This window comes from Lathamus discolor, chromosome 16, assembly GCF_037157495.1.
Source record: "Lathamus discolor isolate bLatDis1 chromosome 16, bLatDis1.hap1, whole genome shotgun sequence".
Lineage (NCBI taxonomy): Eukaryota > Metazoa > Chordata > Aves > Psittaciformes > Psittacidae > Lathamus > Lathamus discolor.
Genome location: NC_088899.1, coordinates 4,744,520 through 4,763,398, shown reverse-complemented (window position 1 = coordinate 4,763,398; position 18,879 = coordinate 4,744,520). Strand labels below are relative to the sequence as shown.

Sequence of the window (18,879 nt, the reverse complement as noted above, 5' to 3'; positions counted from 1 at the left end):
GCCTCAGGGTTACAGAATGAATTTTCTAGGTCTCATGATTTGATTGTCATAGTATCTGATCAGGTGGAAAAGACTCAGTCAGGAAACTCATTAGTTCATGACTGAGGGGCTTATTTCCTCCCAGAAAAATAGCAGCAAGCTTGCATGGCCGGATGGGAGTCTTCCTACATTCATCCTACTGACTGGCAGGATTGCTGTGACTAAATGCAGACAGTAAAAGGGAGGGTGAGAAGGATGAACTTTTGAAGTAGAGTATTATGTTGAATATGAGGAGGAGGATGCCAGCTGAGCTGCTGAGGATGCAAATGTAAATAAATTGTAAAACTGGAGGAGAAAAGCTAATCTTTGCTCCCTTAAATATCAGGGATAAAGCGGCTTTCTGGGAGGAACTGAATACCATCCTGCTGGTATTAAGGGTGCTGGGCCTTAGATTTCCTCCTCAATAGCAGGCAGTTTGTTGGGTGTCCTCTGTGGTCCTGTTGTTCACCTTCTCTCCCTGTGATGCAGCAATATGTGCGTAACAACGCTTTCAGTGACCTCCTACTCTCACAAAAAGCATTTCTCCTGCCCTATGGGCAGGTTGACAGTGGTATCGCTGCCCATCAGATGGGTGAAATCCAGACCCAAGGAAAGTGATGTGCTGGAGCTTCCCACGCTGAGCGGCAATGCAGCAGGGATGGAATGCAGCCTCAGTTCTGCACCAGAAGGCCCTGATTTTGCTGTGTTTGAGTGTACTGCTCTGCCCTTGTTTGCAGTGAGCAGTGTTCTGTTTGTGGCGCTTTGAGTCCAGCGCTCTGCTTGAGCAAAGAGACGCTGTTGCAATGGACCAAGGCTTATCTGTTACTAGTACTCAGCCTAAGTTTCAACTAGGCTTTTTCCATAGCGCTGATGAGTGGTACCAGACACTTGCACAATTTCCCCTCTGGCAGAGATGTATTTGATGTAGATAGATGTACTGAAGCTTCAGACACAATAAACCTATTTGAGGGCAAAAGGCTGAGTAATCTGGTGCTTGGCAGCTGCTCTGCTGTGGGGTTTTTTGCTTTACTGTTACCAGTACTTGTGACATCTCTGGAAAGAGGAAGGAGGTAGCTCTAATCTTCATGTTAAAAGAGCTTGAACTGCTGTGGTTTTCCTGAGAAGGAATCCTGCTGGATTTTACAAGTCTCCTGACTGTATACTGTATTACTTCTAGGAGGAGGGATTGGAATCCTCACAATCTGCTGTGTACCTTACGTTTTCAAGCCATCTGTTTGAGAAAATGCTGCTTTTCATGTCTATAATACCCAAACCTATGTGACTCTAACACTGTAAGGGCTCAATTCCTGTTCTCATGCATTAGTATTAGTAATACTCTCAAGTATTAGTACTTGGGGTGTACTAGGTGACTTCATCCAACTCCTGATGGGATCTGTGTTTATGGAGGTGTTGTGCATTGCCTTATTCTGCCCACTGAAAGCAGCACAGCAGCTAGCCCGGAAAAACTTAGGACTTCCAAGTTAGCACTTCCAGCAAGTGGGATACCATAGATCTACTCAAGCCTATAACAAGCCCAGCTGTGTTACTTTCCCCATTCCTTCAAACATAGCAGATGAGAAAGGCTTCCTGAAACTTTGCTTCTAGGCCAAGGATGGCTGAAACAGGAGGCTGACCTGTGAACTGGCAGAGCATAGCACAAGATACAGCTCCACAAGTGTCTTTGCTCTGCCCTGTTGTCACCTAGAAAGGAGGTAGGAGTTTTGGCAGGTGACTGCTGAGACTTTGAACATGGATTGGTTTTAATCCAGCTGCTGCTAGCATTAAACCACAGTAATGCATTAACTGCTTGAAGGAGGAAGCAGGACTTTGTTACTAAATCCTTTGTCCTGATGGCTTATATTGTTGGGCAAAAAAGCACTTTTGATATAGGAATGGAAACTTTGGATAGAGGCAGAAACATCAAAGTTTCATTCTTTCCACCCACTGCTCCCTTTCCCACCTACTGATTGTCAGACAAAATTAATGAATCAAGATACTTCAATGGACATGAGGATTGACACTGGGCTGTGTAGGCTGCAAATTACTAAGTGGGGGAATAACTAAAAGCAAGGAATTCTAATGCGAGCGGGTGGCTCATGATGGATTATGTGGGCTTCTCTAATGCAAATAGTTCTGAATATAAGCATCTACTATTTAAAATTTATGGTGGCTTAATTGTGGAGGAAATGCCTTTCTAAATGCAGCCTATCTTGGGATGTTTGGCTTCAGTGCTTGAGGGAAGGAGGGAAAAACATTAGGCAGGCATGGTAATTTGGTCAGGTGCTGGCTTGATTTTACAGATACCAATGCGGAGCAGCATACTGCTCCTCCTGTTGAATGGCTTCTGGAGGGCAGTGACTGTCAAAGTAATTGCTGCTTGCTTCTGCTCCTTGTGAGCTGGGGCAAATGTCTGCAGCACAGAGCAGTGAAACAGCTTTGGGAACATCATCCTGGATTGGTTCCCTAAATCCATCTTCAGTGTGATTGCAGTGATAACTGCACTGGTACAGCAGTGTGAGGGAGTGGGAAGGGCTGGAGGAAGAGAACATGGTAACTAATAGACTTGTTTTCATTACACTAGAACAAGACCTGGCCTGATGATCATCCTCTGGTCCAGCCAGTAGCTGTAGTGAGGGGGTAGCTTGTCCTGCTTCCCCTGCTTCTCCCTGCTTCCAGCTGAGTTTCAGACAGAAGTTTTTGAGTAGCTGACCAACATAATCACTGTGACTGAAATATGTTTGAATGGGAAGCTAAAGCAGACCACTGCTGTAGTTTTAACTTTGACAGGGATGGTACCTTTGTCATTCCTGTTCGTTTTCCTGACACTGCTTGGACCATCTTTTGATAACATTTTAAGGCACAATTCAAAGGCAGGCTTAACTTCTTCCTCGAGTTTTTTAGGCTGGACTAAGAGCCCAGGAAGATTCTAGGACTTCTTCCCGAGTAGCGTTCTAACCTCCAGGTCCTGAGGATAAGCTTATGTGGGACATTCCATGCTGGCTGCGTTAGCACTTGGCTGTCTTAGAGTTGAGAAGCTCCTTGTACAGATAAAATGACAGCCCTGTTCTCTGAAAGCCCTTATCAAAGGGCAGTACTATGTGGTGTCTGAACAGAAGTATAATCCTTGGTTATAGAAGAATTGAGGAACTAGGCTGTTGTTTAAGAACGTATGGCAGTAGAAAAGCAGCATGGAGTTGAGTGCTAAAGGACAGGGAAGTTGTAAGACAAGTCCTGGTAGACAGGGTTGTGGGTACTTCAGTCCCATGAACTAGTCTTTCAAGTGCAGCTTGTTTATAGAACTGGGGTTTTCTGTTTACAATGTGCCAGGCATAGATTGCAGCCTTCAGGGATGTGAGGCTTCCTCTGGAAGCTTGGTTATATGCAGTCTCAATAACAGCAGGAAAAATGAACTGAAGGTGGTTGGACAGGTACAAAGGCATAAGAAAGGTGAACCTCTGGGTGAGGTGAAAAAAAAGAGGCTTGTCACCTTTCTTCTTGATACCTGTGTGATTTCCTTTAGTGCTTAGTCTGCAAGCAAATCATAAAGCCATCTCTTGAGTGCATTTAAATCTGAAAAGACTGTGCCTCTTGCAGGTGACCTCTGCAGCTGGCACATCTACACTAGACTGGGTCTTTTCCTCTCCTTGGAATAAGCTCTTCTGAGACACAAGTGCCTTTTTCTTAAGGCAAAGACTCAAAGCCACCTGGGAGCAGCCTTCCATAGTTATATCAAACAGTTTTAATTTCATACAAGCAAACTCTATCCCCAGAAAATGGATTCTTGCCACAAGCAATGAGGAAAAGCATCACTTGGCTGATAGGTTTAGACTGGAAGTGGTTCCGGGAGTTAACAAAATGACTTGGCCAAATGTGACCAGTGTGATGAGAACCCTGTGTGTGGGAGGGATGTCTTGCCTGGTCTGGAAGATACTTGATCTGGTGCTGCTGTGTTCTCCAAGTGGGTATCTGCATGCTGAAGCATGCAGAGAACTTGCTGTGCTGGTGGAACATGTTGTAGCTGGAGTGCTATAGCCTTCCATAAGCTGCTCAAACCACTGCAATCAGCTGTAAACAGCTTGCACTCCAGAGTGGCTGCGCTGGTGTGCAAAGCGCTTTGAGAACAGGGCTGTACATAAGGGTGTAGTAATTGTACCAACTCACTGGTTGCTTCCAGGCTCTCTGCAGTTGCTGCGCTGCTTTGTGCCCCTGCTGTCACATCCCTGTTCTTACAGTGTTAGTCTTTCTGCTCCTATAACACTATGTACAGGTGCTATCTCAGCTCAGGCCTAACTGCCAAACCACAGCTGCTTGGTTATTTCCACCAAAAGAATCTATCTGGAGTGCTCATCTACGGTTCAAAGCTGAGCTTGACACATCTGATCACCAGCCATGTCCCCACTACAGCTTGCCCGCAACTTGTGCATTAAAAACAAGCGATGTCTGTAATTCATTTGTATGTATTGTTAACTCCAGAGCCCCAGGCAAGTGGTTAGGCTGCCAGCTGAGCATGTGACAGTCTTTTCTTGTGGCACGAAGCAAGAATGAGATGCTGATTTCTACCTGGAACCCAAGTTCATTGAGTCAGTCTTCTGCATTTGTAACCATGGCCTGTAAATACTTGCCAGAATGGAATTTAAATTTGCTGCTGGAAAATCGGACTTCACCAGTTGGCTACAAACAAATGCAGGAAGTTAGGACAAAGGGGAGAGGTGTAAGGAAGGTCAGTGCTGCAGGTGTGGGACATGGGAAGGTACTCTGGCTACATCTCTCAGTGCAGAGCTGTCATTTCAGTGAGGGGTGGTTAAGTTAGGGCTCCATCATGCCTTATGGAGAAGGGCTTCAGTTGCTGGCTTTCTGGTCTGTTCAGCTTTTCTACTCCCTGTGCACACTTAACCATGGCTTCTCTTGGGCCCAGTCCTCAACTTAGCAAGCCTTCTTATGCCATGTAGCGCTATTTACTCTGCAGTACAGGCACTTGTCTGGCTGTGAGGCAGTGTTACACAATGCTAGGGATGTTTGGAGTGAATTTGTTGTACAACAAAGATCTTTGGAACCCAGAGCAAATGGCTTGACTCCTGCTAACACCTGGATGTGACACTACCAATATATGAACTGTTCCTAGCCAGAGTCTCCTTGTCCTGATACAAACACACACTAGTCATAAGTGGCAGAGCCTGTGGAAGAACATGTTTGACTGTGGTTCTGGAGGCTTACTAGGCAAGAGCCTGTCACTAAGGACAGGGTTTGAGTGAAAAGGAGAACTTGACTCCAAAGGTTTGATGCTTTTGACTTGATGCCCACCAAAGATGGCATTGTCACAGACATCTTAGAGCAACCTGCTTCTAAGAAGCTGATTTAAAAAGCTGTTTTAAACAGCTAAGAAGCTGTTTTAAAGAGCCTGGAGGAGACTTTGTGTCTGGTCTTTAGCATGCAGTTGGCATTCCTGAGGTCCCTGTGAGCTGCCTTATGCAGAGCTCATGGCCTTTCTGAAACCTCCACTAAACTTTCTCTGAGGAAAACCAGCCCAAGGTCACTGTGTTCATTTAAAGAAATGTTGTAGCTTCTCTGCAACCAAAATTGCTGCTTGTAACTGGCCTTTAACAGGAGAGATCTCAGGTGGTAACTTCTTGAACTCCTTTTGTCTGGGTTGCTCCCATCATTGCAAGATACTTTGCAAAGTAACATCTCTTATGTTCCTTAGTATTTCCTGCTAGATCCTGCAGTGGTGCAGTTAACAGGAACTGCCTGGGTATGTGAACAGTTGAAGCTTGCTTAAGTTTCTAGTAAGTGCTGAGTTCAAAATGGGGGGTGGTTCTTACTTTAGGCTTTAGTTTACTCAGATGTGCTGCTGTAAATAACCTCAGTGCTTTGCTTTGGAGAGCCACACACCTCACCCCTAGTGTAAGAGAGCTTGCTGCCTTCATCACTCTGCCTAGCAACACTGCAAAAGTAGCTAGAAATCTTCTGCAGTCTGAATTATCCCAAGGAGAGCAATGTTGGAGTGCTCTGTTGGTACAGACAAGTACTTCTTAGTGGTTGCCAGTCTTGGCAGCATTGTATGATGACATGCTCCTGGCTTCCTTGGGCAGAAGCCTTTTCTGGTAGGTCTCAGGTGGGCATGCTAATGCTAGCTGCTTAATGTACAGAGGAGCAGAGCTCTTGGTGTCTGCTTAGTAGATGAATGAGGCTGTTTGCTTAGTGAGGCAGCTGAACTTCATAGTATAGCTAAATCAACTGCCTTGTTCTCACCATCCCTGGTGTATCTGGAGCAGCCACTTACCGGGGCCTCTTACACTGCTGGAGGACAGTGCTGGCTATTTGCTGATTGCTGGGACATGTGCCATCTTGCTTCATTCTTCCTTGCCCAACCTCTTGTGCTCTCAGTGAGTGCAGTTTCACTTTCTGTGGAGGCCTCAGCCCTGCCAGCAGCTCAACCTGCTGATCCAAACCACCTCTGCTCTTCAGTAGGTGGGGCTGAGGAAGCTGCCCCTGTGGCAACCCTATGTGTGGCGCAAGCAGTGAGGCTGTTGGCTGCCAAAACCAATGCTGTGCACTCAGGTTGCCTGCCCAGTCCTGATCTAAGCAGAGTTGCAACACTCAAACTAGTCCTAACCATGTTGTTAGTGCAGTTGTTCCTGTCATCTCTTCCATAGCTGCTTGGTCTCTGCTAACACAGCACTGAAACTTCAACTGTATAGGTGAGCTGACTCTCTTTCCCCAAGGCTTGATCAGTATTTAGTGGGGTGGGCAGGGTGCTAAAGCCAGAATGTGGCAAAATGATAGCATAAATGCTGAGTGGAGTGTCCCAGGCTTATGTGACCAGCTTCTGCAGTAAGCAGAAATACCCAGTCCAAAGCAGGTGTGTATTTGTAATGCTAAGAATTAACACCAGGGAAAATGGAGCATCCTGGTCCTTTGCGGCTAAAATCTGAACACTATTTGGGGCATGCAAGTTCTTCTCTCTCCACCCCAGTTGTTCTGTAGCACTGCTGATCCATCTTTGCTTTTAGCTTGGTTTTATACAAGGTCTGCATGATCAAGGGATGTGTTCCTAGCACCACCAAGGGAGGAAGGGGAAAACCTCTGGTGGTGATGCAGCTACTAGAATCATGTGAAGGATGTTTGTGGGGAGTCACAACAACATACAGGTTGTGCACATACCTGAATGATTTGAAAGGTGTCCCCAGGTAAGCTGCTGCCAGCAGGTTAGTCAGCAAACTACAAGTACTGTAGCTCTTCTGTTGGCATGTGGGATGAACACATTGCCTAAGAATATGGACCAAGTTTACTTAATGTTTTACTAGAAAAATCATGGAAACCTAAGCAAAGCAGTTGTCTTTTAGTATCATTTGTTAGTACTGTCTGGGATGCTGTAGCTCAGCTTTCCAAAGCTGTAAGCAAGGAAATGCTCATGTACAGAATATATATTTCCTTTTCCTGAGGTGTGTTTCAGGCTGGAAATCTTCATGGTAGGGCTCTGATTCATTGTCTGTTGAGCACCCAGAGTATGCCAGGGTGTTTAAAGGTCTGGTCTCAGTGTAGCAGCACACTCAACGTTATGGAGGGGGTAAACAGAGCCACAGTCAACCGACTTGAAGAAATAAAGAAAAACTGGATCAGGAATCAAGGTATTTCAGAGCATTCATGTATTCTTGGAGTTGATGTTCCAGATGGGTGTTCTGGGGGCACAAGGGAGGACCTGTGAGGAGTCAGTGGTTTTCCGAACTAAAGTTATCAAACTTCTTGTGACTGAAGTGGTTCTAGTCCTTATTTCTGGTGAGGTTTAACTGAAGAAGAATGGTTTGCTAGCCTCCAGAACACAGATGTTTTCAGTGGCCGAGTGCCTCACAGGCGCTTAAAAAATTGCAGGTGTCTTGCAATAAATTTGGGGTTGTTTTTTGCTTCCCTTTGTTTTGGAGAGATGCTTCTAAGAACTCTGCTCTGGATCTCTCAGTTGTAAACTATCAGTGCTATACTATGCCTCTGGCAGCACTTTGGCAGCTCAGTTGTGTTAGTTACTGGAACCAGCAGTGACAGTAGCTCCTGAAGGGCAAGTACTAATACTTTGCCTTGTGTGCATATGTTAGACTGGGACTTTGAGGGTTCTTGCTGCTGTGCAAGTTCCTTCCATATGGAGCTGGAAATCTGCACAGCAGCCTGTTAAAATTCTTACATCACTCTGAGATGTAGGTACCTGAAGTAACCTCCCACTGGGTGATATAACCTGCATGGGAAAGAACAGCCATTTGGCTTCAGATAAAACAGTGAGGGTATTTTGGGTGACTGTTCTTTGGCTGAAGTTCACTATATTGATAGCTTGGATTGCATTTCTAGTGTGTGTTTGGATGAGGTGAATGGGTTTGAATAGGTAGGAATGAGGTGAATCATCAGGGAGCGGTAAGGAGCCTTGTTTTGAATGTGGATGGCTTCTTTAAACCTAGCTGTGTGAATTGTTTAGCCTGCTTAGCATCATGCTGGCAAGGTTTTGGGGGACACTAGGGAGGTAACTGAAATCAAGATTAGCTGTTCAATTCATACTGGGGGACAAAACATCACAAAGGTCTTAACTATCCACAGCAGAACATCTCCCTCGCTGGGTTCTTGGCTGCATCCTGAGCTTCATTGCAAGCTGAAGGGGGTAAACTGTGTCCATGGGCACACGGAATGCCTGTGTTCCATGGTACGCAACATACTGGTAAACTAAATCAAGGTGACTGCATCAGCTGGAGAAGTCTGCATAGGCAGTTATCTTGCCTGGTTCATGTCAATGTGCAAACAGAAGATGGACACCGGCTCTGCTCTGCCATATATACTCTTTGGCGCTGTGTTCTCCCCATTCAGCAGCAGGGGCATCAACATCTGCCTCTGAAATGCCTTTGCTGTCTCCTGCCTTGCTCAATTTGCAGCAAGCAGTGGTTTTGAAACCTGGCATATCTTTAGTATGGCAAATTGCCTACTTGCTCAGAACAGCTAAACTGAGGGAGATCTAATTCTCCCTGAAAAGAGCAGTGAATATTTGTTTTCCTGAGACACTCTTGTTCCAAAGCTTTTAAGCCTAGAGGTGAACAAAAGAACTGAAAATAGCATGGGAGCAGAACAGAGCGTCATGGGGATGAGCTTGTGTTTACAAAGCAGAGCAGAATTGCAGCAAGCCTGAGCTGTTGATAATGCCAGATAAAAGCACTTTCAGTGCTTACACTTGTACTTCAACCTGGAACAGCTCAAAGGCTTTGAAGTAGCTAATTCCCTCGTGCATCTGTTCATTTATGGCTGGCTGTGTCTCATATCAAGCTGCCTAAGGCATTAAGCCATTCATTGAAGAGGGAGAGCTTTCCTGTATCTGTCCTGAGTGAGAGTACCTGTATTGTCTTGTGTGTGATGAGGCTTTTCCTTTTGAAGACTGAGGGTGTAATTGTGCTTCCTGGCTGTAGGGCAAGGTGCCACCCTGCAGTTCTAGACCAGTGCCAGGAACAATGGAGCCAGCTCTGAGCAGGAACTGTTGCCTTGCCCTAATAAGGAGCCATAATGCACTTTGATCTTGGCATATGGTGTTCAGCATTAGACCTGTTCTCACTCCAACCCACCCCTTTGCTCCAGTCTTTGCCTTTTCCCCTTTGTCTGCTTTCTTCTAGCTGTTGTCCTTCATTTAGTGTTAATAGTTTGCTTGGGGAAAGTGTCCTAACCAAATACAAGGTGCTTGTGTTCAGGAGGAGCTGCTTTCTTTCTGAAGCAGGCAATGAGAGGTATCCCTATCGCATGTGCTTCAGAACTCCCTGTTGTCCTTCACTGTGGTGGTTCCCTTTCTAGTGCAGCAGCCTTTAGAAAAGTATGCTGAAGTTTTTGTTGGCAAAAGGCAACAAGCCATAAGGAATGAGGCATTGTTGAGCTAATGGAGAGCACAGAATTGTGTTCTCTTACTTCTCTTGAGCATTTTGTGCTTCAGAGCAGGCGGCACCAATAGCCCTGCAGTCTGCTTTGGTTCTAGCTTCCTGCGGAGTGCTCTCATGCACACTGTAGAGCCCTTAGGAAATCTGCCTCTCTCCTAACAATGTTTTGCTGCTTTATCCTAATCAGAATTCCAACAGCTGAATTTGCTTGTAGATTTGAGTGTGCTTTAGCCAGTGCCTTGTTGACAGCCTTTGTTTGACAGCTTTTGTGTTGGGATGTGACTTTTAAGGACCCTCTGGCATTTTTCTTCCCATATTTAAAAAGAGGGAAGGAAAAGTAGTTTTCTTTCTCTTAAGAGCTACAATTTGAGCTCGCGGTTCCAATGGCATACTCTGCACTAGTAGTAAAAACCTGTTGGGAAGCTGGTGAATTGCTCCCTAACCTAGAGCAAACATGAGCCTTCCCTGTCACCTTCTAGCTGAAGCTTTGCTTCTTAGGTCCAGTAACCTTCTTTTTAAAGCAGATATGATTCATGCTCCGTTTTCCATGCCAGATGAGGTCCTTGGTTGTGAGTGCTGGGAGTGCAGCTGGCAGGAGCCCTGTGTGATTGCCTCACTTCAGGAAATGTTAAAATAACACTTTTTTTTTTTTCTTAGAAAGCTGGTTCCCTCCCCTCCCACTTCTCATTCTCCTAATAGCTGCCCCCAGTTTGGCAGCTGCCTTAGAGGCTTGTTTGTGTTGCTGAGTGAGAGCAGAGACGCTCTGGTGGATGCAGTGCTGGAGGAGAGGTACATGAAGTGAGCTAGTACTATCTCTAGCCAAGCTGGCTTCAGCTCTTCAGAGGTTTCTCTGAACTTTGGAAGAAGAACTGCAGAACTGTGAGAAGCGTCTTGCTCCTCCCCCTGGATCCTGTTTCTCAAGCCGGGGATTTTTTCCTTTTGGAGAAGAGCAGCTGCCCCAGCTGAAGCTACTCATTCAAGGCGCAGCATACAGCAGGTTTATTAGCTTTTAACTACAGTAATTCAGCAGTGCCCCTAGTGCCCATAGCTGTTGGAATGGGCATCCCTCAAAGCTGGACCCAGCAGGTTTTGTCTGCTGCTTTGCAGTCAGGCCTCTAAGGTACTTAGAGCTGTAGTGGGGTTGCAAAGGATGCTCAAACCTGTATCAATGGCTGCTGGCTGCTTTGCCAAGCTGCTCTGTGGAAGGTTTGTAATTCTCCAGATGGAGAAGCTTTTCTTTTTATTTCTTGGCTCTTACCTTCCTCGATCACTGCTTTGGGGAGATGGTTTGTGTTCAGTGTTTTGCTTCTCTTTTGGAACGGTTTGTGCTGAGGGAAGAAAATCTTGTCTGTTGTTATCCTGCCATTACTTGTGTGTGTCTTTGCAGTATGTAGCCTTTATTCTAGGAGTTGCTTATGTCCTAGAGGTTCCCCTGGAACAATCAGTCAGCTATAGCACGTTACTACAGTGTCCAAAGACAATGCAATTGTCAGCTCAAGTCTATATTTGAGAAATTGACTGAAGCTGTTGGGATTCCTCTTCTGTTAAATGTTCTGTGTGTTTTGGCTCCCTTGTGGATAGCTACAGAGATGGCTTTGGCAGGAGAAATTCTCCATGGTGGTTGGAAGAAGCTGGAGTGCTGAACACCAGTGGGCAGCCTGGGTCTTCACTGGGATGTCTTGCTCAGCCTGACCTTGTGGTATGAACTAGGGCAGGAAGACCAGGCAAAATTACACAAGACCCTGTTGTCAGTCTTCTTTCCAACTGAAGATAAACAGGGCAGACTTATGTCTGCAGCATTACTGTGTATGGAGTTCCAAGTCTTCCGCCTGATTAAACTCTTGAATTTTTCTGGACAACATAGAAGTGATCATGATACAAAAGCAAGGTTTGCTGGAGGCAGCTTAAGTATAAACGTGCTCTCTTAAGGGTTAGTGACGCAGTAATAAGCAGCAGTGCGTTCAGCGTGAAGAGATGATGAGCTGAATCTATACGTTCCTTAGAGAAAGAAGCAGAAAGTGCCTTTCTGAAGGGGACATGAGAAACTTTGTACCTATCTATTTGATTTATATGCTGTCTCTGCTATGCCAGGCACACCGCATAAGTAGCGCACATTACCCTGCTGTGCTGGTGGAAAGGAAGGATGAGTTGTCAGGGTAAACAGATTAAAGCAGTGCTCTGTAAATGTTGCCTACAAGGCTGTGTATGGTGATGTTTAACTCTTCCCTTGTTTTTCTTTCCATCCATTAGGCAATACTGACTGGTGCACATCTTGACTGAGTCTCCTGGCAACCTGTTCTGTAGGGCTGAATGCCAGCAGGAGCGGCCGGCTAAATCCATGAGCCTATAAATAGGCAAAATCAGAACGCACCATGGGTCAGAAGGTCACAGGTGGGATAAAGACCGTGGATATGAGGGACCCTGTATACAGGCCACTGAAACAGGAACTCCAAGGACTTGACTACAGCAAACCCACACGTCTGGATTTGCTACTGGACATGCCTCCAGTGTCCTATGAAGTGCAGTTACTACATTCATGGAACAATGATGATCGCTCGTTGAACGTGTTTGTGAAAGAGGATGACAAACTCATATTTCACCGGCATCCGGTGGCTCAGAGTACAGATGCCATCAGAGGCAAAGTGGGATATACCCGAGGACTCCATGTGTGGCAGATCACGTGGGCAATGAGGCAGCGAGGCACACATGCTGTGGTCGGGGTGGCAACAGCAGATGCCCCTTTGCATTCAGTAGGATACACGACGCTGGTAGGAAATAACCATGAATCTTGGGGCTGGGACCTAGGGCGCAACAGACTGTACCATGATGGCAAGAACCAGCCAAGTAAAACCTACCCTGCCTTCTTAGAACCAGATGAAACTTTCATTGTGCCGGATTCTTTCCTGGTGGTTCTGGACATGGATGATGGGACACTGAGCTTCATTGTAGATGGGCAATACATGGGTGTTGCATTTCGGGGACTCAAAGGGAAAAAGCTATATCCAGTGGTAAGCGCGGTGTGGGGACACTGTGAAATACGGATGTGCTACTTGAATGGACTTGACCGTGAGTATAACTTCTTGTATTAGTTCTAACAGCACAGATCCGTGTGCTACTTAAGTGCAGGCTTACTAGACCATCCTGGGGAGGGTTTTTATTCTTCTAGAGAGGTGAGGACTTCATGCTGGCAGAACAGGATACAGCTCTGAAGCTTTAATGGCTAATTCAAACAGTTTGGCTGTACACATGTACTGTTCCTAAGGCACTACAGGGAGTAAGTAGGGTTTGGGGAGGGGATGCCAGCAATCTGTCTAGACATGACAAGCCTTCCTATTTTGCTACCCAAGTATCAACAGGAATGTCCTGACAATTGTACTACTGGGGCTATAATCCTGGTGTCCCTTAGCAGGAAACACTGAGGGACAATTCTCTTCCTCAAATGGCTGATGAAGGGACTTTTAAAATCCCTTGCAGGCCAGAGTGGGAAGATCTGTCCCTATTTAAGGAAATGGGAATCTAATATTCCAAAAAGTAGCTCATTTCTCTGCTTCTTTCAGGGCAGGGTGTGCTCATTTCTAGTGCGGGGCTGGATGTTGTAGCCAGCCCAACTTGCATGCCAGGCCTTTTACTAATAGGGGCATCAATCTCTTTAAGTTTAGTAATAAGTTTCGCTGTCCAAATGTGCTAAAGTCTGTTATCTCTCATAGTCAGAAGTTCCCATGGGGCCAGACTGTGACTCAGTCCTCTGGGTAGGGTGGAGGAGAGAGGTGAAGGAAGTGGATTAAAATCTGGATTTATGATGTTAGTGAAATAAATTTGGCTGTATTGATATGAAAAGAGCAGTGTTTCCCCTGCATTCCAGAACAGTGTCTGCCCAAAGGCTGTAACATACTGGGCTCTGATATGTGCTTTAGAACATGTTCTAATGCTGGGCAAACAATGGCAAACCCTTGACACTGGTGACATGAGCTATAACAAAGCTGACAGTGGGCACCCCGAAAACTGAGCTGTCAGAGTAGCCAGGAAAGCCTTGCAAAGGGATAGGAGCAGAAGTGCTTTGGGAAATATGCTTCAACTCAGCAAGACCAGATAGAGAGCTCTTGGCAGAGCATTTTCTCACCAAGAGAAAGAAACCCAGTTCGTTGTGCCACACAAGCTTACAGTATCCAGGGGTTTCTGAAGGGTCAAAGCCAAAATCTGCAGCTCCCCTCAAAGCCAGCAAGTCTGTGGAGCTGTTGGCACAGAACTGCATTTAGCAAGGAAATGGCCACCTCCAGTATTGGATTTGGTTGTAATGTGCTCTCAGCATAGGAGTGAATTGTGGGCATAAGGCCAGGAATGACGGGATGCTATTTTGGCACAGATAGAAAGAAGGTGTCTGGCTCTAACTGCTTCTGAGCATTCAATAGCAACACTGTCCAGTGATTGCAGTGGTTGTGAATGGAAGGAGGTCAGATATATGTGTACTTTCTCTTTTGGTCTTGAGTCCTCCTGTCAGACAGGGTTATCAGTACAAACTAGATGAGGACAAAGTTCTTGTCCTTAAACTCTGTGGGAAGAAGATCTCTCCTTTTAAGGCCATTAAGCTGGAATATGTTTGTTAGGCTAATGTCTATAGGCTTTTCAGGTCAGGGCCCCTTGTTCTCTGGGATGCTGGCTAGACAATGCCTCTGTCCCAGCTATCTCCATACGGAGCAGGAGTGATTGGGACAGACTTAGAAGACAGCATATTTGTATCCCAGTGGTTTAAGAGTAAGCTACATTGGGAAGTGCCAGAGGAGTGCTGCCAGTAACAGGCTTCCCTGCAGTATTGCAGCCAGAGCTGAGACGTGCAGGCCAGCAGTCAAGACCTGTCCCTGCAGAAGAGGCAGCATGGATTCTGAAGGAGGTCATGAGCAGGCAAGACCAGCAGTACTTTGGGCTGAGAGCCTTCGTTTCACTTGTGGCACAGAACATGTGTGAGACATGGCAGGGCTTGGGGAGCAACAGCACTGCCCTGATGGATCTGTTTGCTCTCCAACCAGCTATCAGTGCAGAAGAGGGGTGCATATAGAGGTGATTCCTCACAGTAATCAGTGCTTCAAGCATGGGGAGAACTCTGGAGAACTGCTAGAGAAAACGTTCCACTGCCGCTTCCCCTGGAGCAGGTAACGGCTTGTGATCCACAGCCGGGAAGGAGAGGGGAATAGGGCATTAGTTCAGCTCTGGCTGCTAATTTGAGGAGGAGACAGCTCAATTCAAGCATGCATTTCCTGACTCTGTTACCAAGTCTCTCCTCAGCTTACAAACTCTCCTTCTCACAGACTTGTTGCCAAACATGAGATGAAAATTAGCTTTTTTCCACTTCTCATTGGAAGTGTTTTCTACATGGAGCAGTCTGTTTACTTTATCAGCAGTGGCCTGATCAGAGGCTACTGACAACACTTCTGCGTCAGCTTTTCACTGTTAGCTGTTTGTTATCTTTGAACCTGGAAGGGACGAACTTGTGTCCACCTTACTGACGGAACGAATTCTGGTGAGAAATGTAGTAACATGACCATGCTCAGAGAAAACAAAGCTTTCCCTGTGTCTCGGCTGTTGAAAACAGTTATATGAACAGTCAGATTAATTTGGCTTGTATAGTGGAAGTTAAAGCTGTTGGCTTCTATCAAGGTTCTTGAAAACTACAGCTTCTCAGCCAAATTGTTCCACTTCCTGTGGATGTTTTTAGGTGTGTCTGTGTTTAGCCCAAGATGTCTGTAAAGGAAGCTTTCTAATGATGCATGCTGAGCCTTCAGGCTGTTAGAAGGATGTCCAGATATCTGCTTAATTTGGGATGTCTTTGTGTTAGCCCTCTCTTGGGGGAGGAGAAACCCCTTAGGCTTGAGCAGTGTGTTGTATAAAGGTGAGCTTGGACAGACATAGTGACAGAAGCTGTGAGAAACTAAATCTGTTTCTTCCTTCTGCGCAGCTGTGATGTGTTAACTCTGGCTTTGACCTTAGTACCCTGTATGTTGTGAATGACCCTTCAGCATCAAAGGACCCCATGTGCCATTCCTGAAAAACTAGTATTATCTTGCTCGGTGTGTGTAAGTACAGGATGCAGAAAGGATAGCCAAAGGCTCATGTCTTTCCCGGATTTGACACAGGAGGGAATCCTCTAATGGAAAATGTCACAGTACAAGTAGTGATGTGAAGCTTTGACAGATGGCTTTTTCATGGGAAGCATGTATACAAATGTAGGGTTGACAGCTGTTATCCTACTCTATGAGACAAATCATGGTACTTTCTGGCCACTCATACCACATCATGCTATCAGACTGTGCGCTGCAGTGTTTTACTTGAGTGAATCTTAAGGTTTTTGGATACTGTAGGAAGTGGCACAAGGTAGAAGTTGAATTCTGACTTGAATAACTGGTATTGCAGAGGGGAACTTCCGTGTGGGGTTTCTAGTGTAACTTGTGGGTTGGTATATTAATGTCTTGGGTCTCTTTTCCCAGCTGAACCACTGCCTTTGATGGACTTGTGTCGGCGAGCTGTGAGGCTTGCTCTGGGCAAGGAAAGACTGAATGAGATCCCTACACTGCCACTGCCAGCATCCCTCAAGAGTTACCTGCTCTACCAATGACCTTCGTGTTCAAGGATGGAGAGTTGGAACCAAGGCAAAAATATCAGCTGACCCACTGAGCAATGGGCTCTCCACCCTTGTGTCATTGCTACTGTTGGAACTCCTTGGCCAAAGTATTCCTGCCACTGCTTAGATCTCCATGTGCCCTTATTGGCAACTCTCAAGTAATCCTTGTTTCACAACTAAAGTGTTTTGTTCTTTGGAATTCTTCCCTAGCATGCTTACAAAAGGAACATTTACAGAAGCTCTGTGCTTCCCTGCTTCTCCTGATGAAAGGCTGCGCTGCATCCTTTGGGTTGTAGAGTTTAGGAGTGAATGGTTTCTCTGTACCAGCTCAAGGGAAGAACATAATGTGGGGAAAGGGAAGGCGTTAGGAGTGGAAATCTTAAAACCAGGTTCCAAGAATGGAAAGGCATGCGGTGACCAGCAGAGTTGGGAAGAGTCTGGAATACCAAGAATTAATTGCTGAGTTCTTAAAAACCAAAAAAAGAAATATTAAAGAATACAACCCCAAGCCCTGAAACACCAAAAACAAGAACCCTTCCACCAGGAGACTTTCTAATTTGGCGATGTCAGTGATGCCAGTATCTCTGCCAGGACTTCTCACTATGTACTAATGTTATTTCATAGTGAATCCTGTGTGCTTGTTTATCACTGTTGCTTGCTCAGTTCTCCTGCTCCATTCTCTGTTCTGCTGCCTCTTAGTGGGTTTGACTGAGCTGACTGAGCAGTCATACTGTGTCTTCACCTGCTCTCTTCTTTCTGACTTAAAACTGCAGGCTTTAGTCTGGGATCAGGGGTCCCTTGCTGATGTGAGCACAGAGAAGGTATGAACTTCTCCCTCAGTAGGCTGAGACAGGCTGTATGAGCTGGGATTTATTAGACAGCTATACACCCTGTATTTTAGGTCTGTCTTCTGTACAGCCTGTTCCATGTTAAGGCCTTAGAGAAACATACTCATGTGTTTCTCTCATGGCTCTGCCAGGGAATTCGCTTCTTAGATAAGCTGCTTAGAGGCATCCAGACCAGGCTTTCTTCTGTCATAGACCATCAGTGTAATCTCCACTTAACTATGCAGCCGGAATAGTTCTGTTCCTTGCTTGTGGGTAGGAGTCTTCCCAGAGAACGTGGCAGCAGTGTGGCTGCAGAAGTCCCATCAGCAGATGAGAAATCCAGAAGCTGCAGAATGTAGCTGGTGAGACTTTACCAGAAAACAATGGGATGATCTTCAGGCACAGCAAGAAGAAACTGAACCTCTCTAGAGCTGAGGGTGGGGGTAGGAGAGAACTTAATAAAGAGGACAAGCAATTCAGGCAAAATCAGCACATCCCAAATAGATTCTCACCTCAGTAGCCAAGTAAAGAGGATGACACTCCTTTACTAGCAGGAGCTGCTCTCTTGACCTCTCCACAGGTTACTATGCTGCCTTTCTGGGGTTATTTTGCACATTTCTTTGTCTTGAAAAATGTTTGTGTGGTTGGTTTGTTTTTTTGTTGTTTTTTTTTTTTCTCTTGAGTTATCCCTTCAGTTCTGTGTAGGTACAAATGAGTTTAGTTGTTGAAAATGTTAATATATATATTTGTGGTGTTATGTATAAGAACATGTTTTAAACAGCTGCTGTAGGGTACCTTTTTTAAGATAAACTACTTGCATAGTATATTTTTTAAAGCACAGGTTTGGTGCCAAGACTGGGTGGGGTGTGATGTGCCCCTTTTTTAATCTAATGTTATATGATTTCTTTTTTAATGTAGGGGTTTGTACTAGTTTCTGTTACAGGGTGGGACACAAGAATATTCAGTGTGTGGAGCCCTGCTTGGTTGCCTTCAACTTGAACCAGTGTCTTCCAGAACTCCAGGGAAGAAGCTGTGTTCTTCCTACTTCTAATGCTCTTTGTGCTCCCTTGTTTCCATCTCTTCTCACCTCACCAGTACATTGCTTTGTACAGTTTTAAATCCTGACTTTCTATTTTATGACTGTAGATAATACTCAGTAACCTAATAAACTTTATTAAATATTACTTGATGTCGGTTTTCATTTGCATGAATCGAGTAGAGTGCTCTCTATCTAGTTTCTGCATGATTGGTGAGCTTACTCCAAAGAAGGCAGCTCAAACAGGTAAAGCAAGGGCTGTTGTGGCCTTATCTCTGCTTGGAAGAATAACAGCTTAAAGCCAGCATCTGAAAGGTGGACGTCAAGATGCAGCTACTGGTGCAGAGTGGCAGGGGATGGTAACATCAGATTTTGTACAGCCCTAAGTAATAGCTACTCCTGATGGAGTTGGATGAAGGCTGTGATGAGATACCGCCTTGGTTTCCTAACTGAACTTGGTTTACAACTGACTTACTAAAGCCCAACTCTTTTTTCTTT

The 18,879-nt window shown here is 45.5% G+C and overlaps 1 protein-coding gene across 2 annotated transcripts in view; it reads left to right on the top strand.

The window, feature by feature from the left end:
* SPSB1 (splA/ryanodine receptor domain and SOCS box containing 1) overlaps window positions 1–18,529 on the top strand; it is a 33,742-nt gene extending 15,213 nt beyond the window's left edge. For both annotated transcript variants that reach the window (XM_065696576.1, XM_065696577.1), the window contains exons 2-3: window positions 12,156–12,971; window positions 16,385–18,529. In XM_065696576.1, the coding sequence (XP_065552648.1) occupies window positions 12,278–12,971; window positions 16,385–16,512 (822 nt within the window). In that variant the 5' untranslated portion in view covers window positions 12,156–12,277 and the 3' untranslated portion in view covers window positions 16,513–18,529. The remainder of the gene's footprint in view (window positions 1–12,155; window positions 12,972–16,384) is intronic.
* The last annotated feature ends 350 nt before the right edge of the window (window positions 18,530–18,879 follow it).